This window comes from Clinocottus analis, unplaced genomic scaffold, assembly GCF_023055335.1.
Source record: "Clinocottus analis isolate CAN_PGR_092001 unplaced genomic scaffold, fCliAna1.0.p SCAF_7, whole genome shotgun sequence".
Classification (NCBI taxonomy): Eukaryota; Metazoa; Chordata; class Actinopteri; order Perciformes; family Cottidae; genus Clinocottus; species Clinocottus analis.
In genome coordinates this window covers 7,355,683-7,369,349 of record NW_027176229.1, presented here as the reverse complement: position 1 = coordinate 7,369,349, position 13,667 = coordinate 7,355,683, and the positions used below count along the sequence as shown (strand labels likewise).

General features: G+C 39.8%; 1 protein-coding gene across 1 annotated transcript in view; it reads right to left on the bottom strand.

The window, feature by feature from the left end:
• tacr1a (tachykinin receptor 1a) overlaps positions 1-13,667 on the bottom strand; it is a 33,967-nt gene that overhangs the window by 14,937 nt on the left and 5,363 nt on the right. The window contains exon 2 of the mRNA XM_068566627.1: positions 6,971-7,165. Within this exon, the coding sequence (XP_068422728.1) occupies positions 6,971-7,165 (195 nt within the window). The remainder of the gene's footprint in view (positions 1-6,970; positions 7,166-13,667) is intronic.

Sequence of the window (13,667 nt, the reverse complement as noted above, 5' to 3'; positions counted from 1 at the left end):
AGTAATGAGCTTCTCAGAAAACTCTTGAGTGAATCATTTATCAATGAGTGTGTCTGGTGTAAGTGTGTTTTGAGTTTCTCAAGATTTCAGATTCAACAGGATAGGCAACATACTGTGCATCACATCTGTCATTTGCCGAACACAAGCTCCATTTTTATTGGAAATGTTGAAGAAACCAGATTAAATTTGTCATGGTCAGATCCAGAGACGTGTGACTCAGTCCATATTAACGTTCATTGTCATTTAAGAAAAACGACAAAACTGAAACTTTTGCATTGTTATTTTGTCACACCTTCTTAAACACACATCACACACTCAGTCTGTCCCTGTCTTGTCTCAGTACTGACAGTTTAATATATAAAATATATACAATACTACTAATATATACAATACTACTATAATAAATACAATACTACTTAATTCCTTTTCCCGGACTCCACTTCTCTACCTGCATTTAATCCTGCCCTACCAATCACCCTCTGTCATTCAATAAAACTCATTCCTACCCTTGCCTTGCCGTCCCTGTGTCTCGCGCTTCAGATGGCTGAAGGATTAATTTACAGATCCTGCTGATTTGCATGATTAAAGTGGGTGTAGGCGGTAACATGGTTGGCACCACAGCCAACATCACATTCAAATGTACAGCCTGTACTCTGATTTTGGCTCCACTGTGTCTCCATAAACAATGGTGCCATAACAAAATAAATCCATGAACCAAAATGTGTTATTGAAGAGGTTAGACAGATTGGCAAGATTCTGTACAATAACAAATAATAACAAATATTATAACAAATATTCCCCTTCAGAAGTTCAAGATGTTTTATTACTGAACAATATCTAATTAAATCTAATATGAACAGAAAAATGCTCTATATTACAAAAAAATACATATCAATAAAGTGATCTAAATTAAAGTACAAAAGAATTTTAAAAATGTGTTGTACATGCGTAAGTATTCATCTTTAATAGGACACACCTGAATCTTGTAAAATTGTTTCAGAAGTCACATTTGTTAAAAAGGATCACGTGTGTAATGTTAAGGCATTTCACTTGATTGCATTAACGCAGCTGTGAAGGTTATCGTGGCAAAATCTGCAACAAGCCAGTTTCAAAAAGGTGTACAATAATGTCAGACATAAAAGCTGAGAAGTATATGATCGGAGTCTGAAATAAATCTATTAGCCCATCAAAGGTAATGACATATTTTGTCACGACCGGGTGCAGAGAAACAACACAGGAGGCGTTTGGGAAAAATCAAAAATCACTTTACTTAAAGTCCACAAAAACAGACACAAAAAGGGCAGGCAGGGATTTCAGTGTCAAAGACAGGCAGAACAAACAAATAAAGACCAGAATAAAGCTGGCGCATTTGGCTGTAACACACACACACACACACACACACACACACACACAAATATACAGCAACGACAATCTGACAAGGGAAAGCAGGAAAGTGTACATATGAGAGGGGAAACACAGGTGTAGGCCAGAAACAATCAGGGGACATATGGGTGTGGCTGAGGGCAGGTGAAGGGAAGGAAACAATCAGGAGACACACATGCACAATCATGGACAAGGCATACATGGGGCAGGAAGCGTAGAGACACAGAGGAAGCAAGAGAAAAACTACAACATAAAACAGGAAGCCACCCAACATCGAGACACGTTTGGTGTAATTTGCACGAGTGTAGGTTAAAAATAACTTTCCCTTAAAGTGAGCAGCTTCCACCTTGACATTCAGTGGTCGTTTTATGTTGACAAACAAACACATTAAATCTATTTTAATTTAATGTTACATGCCAATTAAATTTAAAACTATATTAAAAATAAATGTTATATATAGGCAGTGCATACGTTATTCTCATCTTTCAGTGTGTGACAATATAAGGCGAGTTGAATTGTGGCTGTATTTTGAGAATCACTTTATAGTTTGGAAAATATGGTCTGTATTTCAGAGCAAAAGTAAGCATGTGGTTAATGGTGTGTGATACTGACAGCCAAAACGACTGCAGCCAGAGACTCTAACTGTTATTTCCAGGCCTCACAGCAACTTCTTAATATGGTTTGGTATTTTTCACATTTTCAGTTGTGTTTTACGTTGGGTCTCGATGTTTACTGCACTGCAGCTCACAAAATCAGCTACTATCTATAAAAGCTTTTAATATATATATATATATATATATATATATATATATATATATATATATATATATATATATATATATATATTGCACAGTGGTGTAGTGGCTAGCACTGACGCCTCACAGCAAGAGGGTCTGTGGTTCGGGTCCCGGTCTGGCAGGTCCTTCTGTGTGGAGTTTGCATGTTCTCCCCTCAGCGTGGGTTCTCTCCAGGTTCTCCGGCTTCCTCCCACAGTCCAAAGACATGCAGCACAGGTTAATTGGACTATAAATTGCCCGTAGGTGTGAATGTGAGCGTGAATGGTTGTTTGTCTCTATGTCTGTGATGGACTGGTGACTTGTCCAGGGTGTACTCTGCCTTCGCCCCTTGACAGTTGGGATCGGTTTCAGCACCCCGAGACCCTAATGAGGATAACCGGTTCAGATAATGGATGGATGGGTGGATATTTGGTGATACATAATCCAGTACACTGGGTACTATTGATCTATTCTTATAGTAGCAGGTATGTATTTTTAAGGAACAATATTGGGGTTACTGGCAAGAATCTTGACGCAGCAAGCTGCCGGGGTCGAACAGCCTACACGCTACTGTTTAGTTAATACTTCTGAGACTGGTCATGCATAAGCTCATTTTATAATTTCAATAAAATGAACAAATATTTGCATTGCCTCAATTATTTCATGTTTTAGAAAACCTAAAGCTGTGCCCTTATGTAATATAATGTCTACTAGAGGAGACCAAAATGCTATAATAATCGTTGCGGTAAAATGAACATGAATGAATGAAAACAATCGCTGTATTTGTTGGTTATATGTCCGTTTGCATGTGTTTTTTTAACTTGCAAATGGACTTGTACTTTTATAGCGCTTTCTAGTCTTCTGACCACTCAGAGCTCTCCCTTGGGCCCGAGCAGATCCTTAGCTTCCACTGATGGATGACGCTTGAGGGAATAAAAGCTGTACTATGTCACCTTTCTGTCATACAAGCTGAATCAATAAAAGCCCTTTAACAGGGACCACATACACACTGACAGATTATACACACAGTAAGTTATCTGTTTAATTTCTTGTGCCGCTGCCTCTTCCTTCCCCCTGTGGACTAAAATGCTTCAAACGACTTTATTTCCTGGCAGTTGTGTGTGTATGTGAACATGTGAACAAGCACAAATGCAACAAATTAAAGTGCCTTTCTGAGTTCATCAAATTAACTGTATCAACATCTATGTTACAGCTAAGAGCATTAAGGAAATGCATATTTTCATGCATAATTAGATTATGTATTAAATTGCATCTGCTTATTTAAACATGTGGGTGTTTGTACATACGTAATGACTGTGCGCGCTGGGAGGAAGGGCAGCTGTTCTTGTGACTTTGCCTGCCAGGCGAGGCAAGAGAATACTCGAGGTAACAAGACGCCTCGCGCCACGCTGCCTTACTGGCACTAATCTCAGGCTCATGTCGTGTGAAGCCCAATTTAGTGGAGAGAGATCACAAAGGACAAGTGTGCTCAGACTGCGATTTCCTCTCTTTGTGTGTGTGTTGGAGTGTGTGTGTGTGCATGTGTGCGAGGGTATGCATATCTTTAAATGCAACCTTCACCTTGGTGTTCCATGGCATATCCTACCAACCGTTAGGAGGGGGTTTGCTCATCCTAGTCAGCTTTCTTTAAAAAATACTGCGGGTTTGGGACCTGACGTACACAAATACGTCTGCCATGCAGCAAACACGACCAAGGAGTCTCCAACAAATGGTTTGTTTCATGAGTTTTAGTAAGCAGTTTACATGCAAAGCCATTGCAGAAATAAATTGCTGTTGCAAGCTTCACTACAGAGACCGATGTAAATGTAAAAGGAGGGTATGGGAGGGTTGCTTAACATCTCATCACTGCGTAGAAACTCTTTGTGTAGGGGTTATAATTTCATGGGTGTGTGTGTGTGTGTGTGTGTGTGTGTGTGTGTGTGTGTGTGTGTGTGTGTGTAGCGATGTAACAACAGTTATCTACATAAGTGTGCATTCACAAACAATGCCATCTATTAATACTATGACATCTTACTCACTAATTCCCCCTGGCAGGAGACAGGCCATCAGACTGTAATAGCAGCTGCGGGACAATGCCCGGAAAGAAAGACATGTGGGATCTGACCCGAGGTCAGCCTTAATCAGATGTGACATTTATAGATTCAGCACCTGAGCTAAATGACTTCTGTTTTCTCACTCAGCTCCTACGTGTCCCTGATTACAGTTTCATTAAAAAAAAGTAATAACTGCAGCTTGCATCCCTCAATGAACATTGGAATTGCTGTTGCGCTGCTCATAACACACTATTTCCATGGAGATATGTGGCAGAGGCAGTAGAAGGGTAAGGCAATAGTTCGCTGGCAGCAAAGCCGGATAAACACTGTCGCTGATGTGATGTTGCCATCAGCAGAGCTGCAATCAGAGCCGTGCTGCTGTGTGTATGACTGCCTGCATATCTACGTCATTGCGTGGGTGTTTTTCTGTGTTTGCTGATACTCTTGTGTGCACATTTACGTGTGAATATACCTGTGTTTATGTCTTGATTTGTGTGTTGGACAGTTATGCCGGTGGGATTACAAAAATACAAATGGAAGAAGTTTGAGTTACTGTGGTGGCGCAAAGTGTGAATGAATTACTGTCATTCATGTGCATTTATCCTGTGTCTTTGAAGTAGCTTCAGAAGTGCGTCGAGCACAGCAAGGCTTCAGCCTGTGCAAGGGGAAGATGAACACCAGCATTTGAACAACGATACATTTCCTCACATTCTCTTTGATCATAGATCATGAGGTGAGGGGAGATGGAATAGGTGCGCTTTGGCAGCAATGACAGCTTTAGCTGTTTCCTTTGCACATGTAAAATACAGTGTTAAAATGAATTACTCTGCGGTTAGTCACTGGTATGTCATGAATTTGGCTTAGGTTCTATTTTAGCCGTCCAAAGAAATATGAAACCTGGAGGAAAGGTGACTGGTCAACTCTTACTGTCACTGAGCAGTCAGACCAGGATCACACAGTGCCTGTAAATCCTTCTGAGTGCATGTTTTGAGCTTCACTGAGCTGCTGCATCACAGTAATTAAATGGTGTCTGGCAAGCTTCTCGTCAAACTCTGTCATTTCAAGTTTTAAATTAGATGCAAAGAGTCCTTTGCGTCAGCTCGTTGCCTCCAGTCAATTCAGAGAGGGTCAGGCGGCAGAGAGGAGGCAGTTTCAAACAAGGCAGTACGGGGCACAAAGTGTTTGCTGTCCATGTGAACACAACACACACAGATTTTCACTGTGCTGAACTTCTGTTGTGGCTTTGCCCAATCAAAAAGGGACAGACACGGTGAAAATAGAAACAGGAAGGAAATAAAAGAAAACGAGAGGGTTGGAGTAGTTATTAATGTTGTCTGAAATAATCTGAGTTGTACAACATACAGCTGGGACAACCAGAAATCTATGTTCTGAACTATTTACACCGTGGCAAGCGAGCTTGCACTTCAAAAGACATCACAAAAGCACCTGTTGGCAACCCCTTTGCTTTTTTTTCAGGAAGCTCTTTCAGGTAAGCTGTTGTCAGAGCTGTTGCTGCACACTGGTGTGATGGTAGCTTAAGTGTGAAGGATTGTCTGGATCGTGTTTGACTTAAAATCCTCCCAGAGTCAAAATGTGTCGCGTAATGTGACTTTAACTGGATGTTTGAGCTTTACTGGCTGAAAAATGTACGTGCACAATTTGAAACTAAGGTTATTTTTCATCCATCTGCTGAAGTAGTAAAGTAAACTGGAAACAAAGAGATAAATTGAGTTTTTAAATACACAGTAGAAGATCAGACTTTGGCCCTGAATGCCTCAGGAGTAAAATCCCCTCACTGTCCATTACAGTTCGAAATTTGCACTCTGTGCAGCGCTCCGGCTGAGCGTGCTAAATTGACTGCCCATATAAAATCTGGTTTGTATTTTGCTACTTAAGGAGCTGCTGGAACAGACTCTTTCATTGATAGAATCCAGACAAATTGCAAAGTTGAACTGCTCGCTTTTAGAACATCGTGGAATCAATAGTACAAGTAAACATTCATGCAAAACAGACTTTGAACCGTTGTGGTTAGATAAACAGCGAAGCCAGGTGGCCACACTTTCTGTTCTCAGCAGGCTCTTTTCTGATTATGTTTTGCTGTCAAATGGGAGACACAGCTTTTGTGTTAAATACTATCTGTCTTGAGTTTTCTTATACAGCTTGCGAAGAGTAAAAGCCATGGAAACATGTTAACATGAGCTTGAAAAGCTGAGCGAAGTAGGAATCAGAGCGCTCAGCCATGACCTATTGGCAAAGATGTATAAAGAAAAGGAAATGCATGTATGTCTACTGTTAGCATTAGACATTATACTGACATCTTAGATTTAAGCTTTTCTGACAAAACGTTAAACTAAAATTGTTTATACTGTATTTTTGTTTCTTAAAATGGCTTTTTAAAACTCCTTCATCTAAAATCTATTCCATTCATGATTGATTTATTCTTGATTGTCTATTGTTTGCTCTGTGAAGCACCTGGTACACTATTCTTGAAAAAGCATGAACGTCTTCTTGGTCGAGTAGAATTACAAATTGAAAATGAATGGTGAGGAGAGAGGCTTCACGTCCATGTAATTGTTCTTTTCTCCTATCCAGCTCGACTCGTCTGCCTTTTAAGTAGAGGGAGACTACAAAGCACAAAAGCTTTTTTGATGCATTCACACTTAATACAAACAACATCCTCCCACAATTGCTGTCAATTGAAAAGTAATTAACGATGCTTGTTGACAACGTGAAAAGCTGTTCCCCAGAGACACTCACATCTTTTTAAAGTCGAACACATCGTATTTGGGCCAGTCGATGAAGCACACCACCCGGCCGGGAAACTGGTCCGTGTTGGAGTAGTAGTACTGAGGGAATGCCAGGAGCAGAGCCAGCACCCAGATCACTCCCACCACCACCTTGGTCTCTGTGGAGGACATGCGCTGCTGCAGAGGGTGGATGATGGCCATGTACCTGCAGGGGAGAAGATACAGTGATGCTGAGCAGGCTTCTATGACCCTCATAAAAGTCAGATTAAATAAATCACCACCATCTCTGAGATGTGGCAAATTAAGATGATCACTTAATTTACTGTATGATTGAATTACGCTTCATTGCTTGGCTTTGAAAGTAATTCTCTAAAATAATGAAATACAATACAAGCCATCAGAAATCTACATGTAGACAGATGAATACAGCAATAGTTTGACATTTCGGGAAATACACACATGGTGAGCTCCGCATAGCAGAAAGACTGGAGGCAGGGAAAGGCAGATGAAGAAAAATTGCACCCGACCAGGACGTCTAACTCTCAGCTGTACATATTTTCTAAAACGTTTGATCCATTTGTGTTGGTGCTGTAGTGCAGCACATTGAATTTAACACTTAAAATGACTGTAAGGTTAAAGTTATTTAATGATGTTTGAAGTTGTTCACATCCATTTTGGGTGAACAACTCAAAGACGATGCAGCAGGACCTTATCTGACCTTAATTCAACATGCTGAAGATCAGACTTAAAAGGAAAAAAAACAAAAAACAAGCGAGCAGTGAGTCTTTCTGGAGTGCAGGCCTGGTATAAAGCGTTGCTAGTGAGGATACCAAGTGTCTGCTCATGTCCGTGACTCAGAGCCCTCAAGCCCTCATTGACTGCAAAGGATTTGACACCACATATTAAATGTGATGATTTAAATTAATAATTACTAATGCAATAACTCTCTGTCCCCTACAATGCAGTGACTAAAAAGGCTTCAAGTCTTACACTTTACACTCAAATTAATGGTGATTACAATAAAGTCCACCTCATTGTCAATACTACAGTACACAAAATATATATTAAAGTTCTTGTAGTAAGCATTTGTTAATAGGTTTGATAATGAGTTTGATAAGACAATGTAATAAACTATTTTGAGATTATAGGCCATTTAAAAGAACTTATAAAGGTTTATACACCGCTTAACACGATCCTTACGTTTAATATTTGTTAAACATTTACTAAGCTATTTTTGTTGCTTTATTAAGATTAATGAATACTGTATTATGCATTTCTTAGCTGCTACTTTTTGCTGCTACTTGCTCTAAAGCAAAAGCAATTAATTAATAAAGGATAAATAACATAAGTGTAAATAATTGCTTGGAAATCTATTAAATGAAACTACAAAACCGAAGCAGCCCATTGCAAACATCTTTGATGTAATTGTGTTAAATTTTTCACCCAAAGGCAGAATAGAGGAGAGGATAAAGAGTCGCACAGATGGAGAATTCATTGTTAAGTGTGTGGTCACAAGATATTTAGGTCCTTAATGTGTGAAAAAAAAGCTCATTTGTTTAAGAGTCATACACTGAAAATAGAGTTGTTGAAGAGTAACTCAAACTTCACACTGAAACACAGCATGCAGGACACACACACTCGCCCACACAGCTACGACTGAAACATTTAAAGGAATCAAACAGCACAGTAAGCTTCGATTTGTAAAAAAAAATCATACTGGTACAAAATCTTTTTTCTGGATAAAACATTTTGTGTTTTGTTTTTTTTCAGGCCTGTGATCACAAACTCTCTGAGGAGACACCAAGACAAGAAATACATTACAAAGAATGTTATGAAGTACACTTCCACACACATGATTACCGTCTGCATTTTAGTCATCCCATGGCATAATCAGGCTCCTAATCAGAGAGATGACAAGGGCTTGAAATAACTTAAAATGACGAGAACATCATTACACTGAGCGTCTGAAATTACAACACTTGACGCTGACAGAATCCATTTCCTGGTTGAAATTTAAAATGTGTTTAATCCTCTGCACAGATATTTTACTGAAGTTCATTGCATATTTAGTGATTGATTTACTTTCAAACAAACATGCCCTTAAACCTGTGCTGTTCTTTGTAATTACTCAATAACTTAGAAGCTATATTTATCAAGTAAAACGCTAATTTGATTTAATTTAAGTGATGAATAATAATTCTTCACCTCGTTTGTTTAAAATCCTGGAAATAATCATTGTTGTGCTGGACTGTATTCATGCACGGCATACATTTCTACAAAGCATTAACATCAATGCTATTACTTGTTTGGATCGCTTTTAAGCTCTCACACCAATGAAATGTCGGGTCTAATTAAAGGCTTAATTCCACTAATAACCTAAATGAATCAGCTAAATGGATGTCAACTTCTACCTCTAATTATATCAGAGACAAGAGGAGGCCTTTAAAATCAAATGCTCCCGGCGTTCTGCTGAAAATGGGCGATCACAGCCTTGGCTTTACTTTGGCTCTGCTTCAAACAGCGCTGGCAGCCATGTTGCTTTTCTTCATGTAGGTGAGTCATAGTCAAGCAGTTGTTGTCAGAATCAAACACACACCTACAGAGGACAATGTTCACCTCGCTCTACAGCTCAAATCATCATTATCACCCCTGCTGGATTACAAGCAACATGCTCACATCTAATGCACCCCAGAGAAAGGTTTAGTTTTTTGTTTTTCTTTTAACTTTTTTTGGCAAGATTGAAGACATCATTCAAGAATGATGAAAGAAACATTTTTCATCCGGAACTGGCCAACTCACAAGCTTCCTGATCAATGTCTGCTATATGCACATTCACACCCCGGATCACTTATGATTCAATTTGAATGTGTTTCAGTTTGAGCTGTTTTTCTGCCAGCAAATAATCTATAGTTCCTCCAGCGTAACTCAATATGAACACTCCTATTATTCTTGCTTTAAAAAAAAAAGAAGTTTCTACCTTCAAGTTCCTGCAACCTGGATAAATGATGGAAAAAAATGTCTGGATGGATTCAAACGCCCCAACAACCACTGTGACAGTTCAGAGGTATTTCATTTTCCTGAAGAGACCTCTGTTCACCTTTTTCTCTTCCCGCCTTTTATTTAACATCTTGGAAAGCACACCTCTAAAGACTTTGCACTCCAAGTATTTGTCTGTGGGCAATATCTGATTCCTCTCAAGATAATACTGTCTCAATAGATGGCAAACTGCGTGGGCAGCTGGTGTTAGATTGCATGGGTGACATAAACCCAATCATCCAAAAATAGCACATAAACGTCCGTGGCAATACAATAGTTCAAAGTAAACAACATGAGGCTCCAACACCCGTTTTCCTTGAGAAACTGAAGTGATTTAAGAGGAAACAGCAAAAGCGATGGATGAAATAGCCCGCCTTCCTTTTTTTCTTCTTTTTTTCCTAATTGCATTTGAAAGTATTGTTGGTAATTTGATCATGAATTTGCTTCATCTGGATTATTGGCCTCTCGGGGGGGGTTGTTGTTGTTTTGCAAAAGGTTACGTAAAACTTCCATCAAAGGGTTAAGGTGGCAGAGCAGCCGTGTGTGCGTGTGTGTGTGCGTGTGCGTGTGTGTGTGTGTGTGTGTGTGTGTGTGTGGTAATTTGAAGGATTGTCACTGTTGTTTCCATTATTGTCTACATGCATATGAATCTTTCAGCCACCCCGGTCTCATCAACAGCCGGCAGACATCATGTCTTGTGCCAAACCAATATCCACCTGCATCCCGTCTTCCATGGTTTAGTGTGTAGCCCGTGTGTGTATGCAATCGAAATGCTAAGCAGTGAGGGTCCACTGAGGCAGAAGATGAGCTTGCTTGTTGAGGTTAGCCTAATCTAGAAAATCCGATTCTCACAGAATTCAGGAAACGTGCTGCGAAGTGACAAAAAGCAAAAATCGTGACTACAGAACACACTGGAAATCTAGAAAACACAATTCTATAAGTTGCACAGCATACAACGGGAATGACTACTCTGCTTTTGTTTTTCAAGTTCCACCATTTTTATTTTATGACCAGATGTTGTTTACCACTGTTAAGCAGAAAGTGAAAAAGATCAGGGTTTGGTTTGAACTTTCAGGACCACCGTACTTATGATTTTGTTTTTTACAAAAACAAATTAATAATAACACATAGGAATACCAAATTAAAGATAACAGTGCATCTTTAATGATAACAAAATCCACCAGCCAGCCAAGTGCCCTCAAGCAAGGCACTAACAGCGTCGGAGCCATTTGTCAAGCTCGAATCGGAGTTGATTTTTCGGTGACAGGAGATGACAAGTGTTGATTAGAGTGTTGTTTATTCACTAAGAGGTGACATAGCTCTGGGCAGCTGTTCAAAATGATCTAAATGTGTGACACTGACTCTGATGGATGTGGATCCACAGAAGCATTGACGCTGTCTTTCAAAACCATCAGATCTGCAATTGACGGTTGGAATTATTTATACGTTCCCGCTGACAAGATATCCTAATGCAAAATGTGCTGTGTGCAGTGACCTGAGCAGCAAATGCAGCAAACCGATTCAACAATAACATAGGAGGGACATTCGACTAGAGATGCAGACACAGCATAGATTCCATCCTCATGTTTACATGTTGACATCAAGCATAATCAACTGAAACTGAGCTTATATCATGGACATATATTACATTTTTAGAAATACAATTTTAATTGTTAGTCTCTTGTCAATGTGTTGTTGTTAAAGTACCTTTAGAGTACCAGTTAACTTAAGTTTCTATTGGTGCAGTGGTTTGATTTCAATATACATTGCCAAATAACATTATTTGGTATTTACTTTTTTCTGCACCTGTCAAATGCACGTTGGTAGGGATGGATTTAGAAGAGTGGGACTGGTGTCTGTGACTCAAGGTAAACCAGCAGAGGCTGCATCACATGTACAGTATCATCGCTGAGCATATTTCCCTCAATATGCGTCTCCACAGCCACTGTAAGTTATTGTAAAGTGCAGAGAGTAAATAATGTAGCTGCTGTCGTATTTTGGAACTTTCTTGTGCGACTCTAGAGTGAAATATCATCAGCATTGAGATGAATTGACATCCGCGGTCTCTAGAAGATGCTTCCCGCTGACTTTGGTGATCTCCTGACTTTAACACTAGCGCCATGATGACAGTCACGCGGTTATTGTAATCAATCTCCTACTTCAGAACCAAGGACAGCGCCATGGCTCTATCAATAGACAGCATAACGAGAGCAGCTGTTGCCACACACTGTGGGGCGTCGGGTGGAATCACAAGCATTATGTATTGTTATGTAGCAGCTTCAGGGGTTACGTCACAGACAGCTTTGTGGCCCTGTTGCACCAAGTGGAGGCTAGTGATATTTCAGAGCCATGGACGGGGCCAGAGATTCAAACTTACACAAACCTCAAAGTCAAACAAAGAATCACTGCATGGTGGACCATCTGGCCCTGCACTCTTTCTGCTACTAAGGGACGGAGAGGAGAGATGGCAGGTTGATGCGTTTTGATCCTTTTGGCATCTCCCGAGAAATCGCCTTAAAGCCGCAATTTTAATACTGCCATTGAAAGCATGTTGGTGTAGCATTCAGCTATTAGCTCTCCTGTAGAGTATCACATATTATGTTGCAAAAAAGATTAAAATATCTTAGCAGAGTTAGGATTTTCTGATTTTATTTTGCATCGCTAATAAAAGAACAGACCTATCTAATCCGTACATTTATATTGTTCAACAACAGGGAGGCTTTGAGTCCTAACCCACATGGCACACTTTGTTACTCATTAATAAGATTGACACAAGCACAGCATACCAGATCCAAATCATTAGAAAGGTACAGTACACTGAATTACATAAAATAAATTGAAAAGGTGTTGCAACTTTCGCAAACTTGTATCGCTGCCGGTATGAATAGTTTTTAGTTTTTGGCATTATCTTTTTATATTATCATCAAACCCTCCATGAATAGAGGTCCCAATCTAGTGTAATGTGCACTATGCCTATAAAAATAAAATAACTAAACCATTCAAACCACAGATCCATAAATAGAGCAAACGTAATAAAAATGTATGTGCCTTAGGTTTGTGATAGGCTTCAGACAAGATCGAAAGAGATGAGCCATAAAGGAAAAATATCACTCACAGTAGAAATTGAACTGACCTGTAGCATATCGCAGCATGGGGCTGATGTGAAAAACCCCGGGAGCAACTTGGGGTTCAATGTCTCGCTCAACATGCAAACAGGAGCCTGCAAACTGCCAAGCTTGGGGTTGAAGGACTCGACCCACTGAGCTACATGTGTCACATCGTCCTTTTGTGAAGGAAAACCATTGTTCCCACTTTTTATGGACAGATAATGAGAAAGAGAAAGGTGGGCATGATGATCCCTCTGGGGAAAAAATAATTTGAACAGAGTAGAGGAAGTGGAAATTGAAAGAGGAAGGTGAGAGAGCCAGAGAGGAGGTTGATATGTCGTTGATTTGCTGTGCAGTAATGCTGCAATACGTTGTACTCTGGACTCAGATAAAAGTGCAATGAAATGGTCATTCAAGGCGTAACACCAGGATACAAAGTCAGGCGAGGGTTATCCAGCCCGAGTTTGCCAACATAAACACACCTGACATCACAACAACATGGCAGCACACCGTGATTTACCTCTTCCTTCTATTTTACTGAATGCCCTGTTTTATGTAATGTTG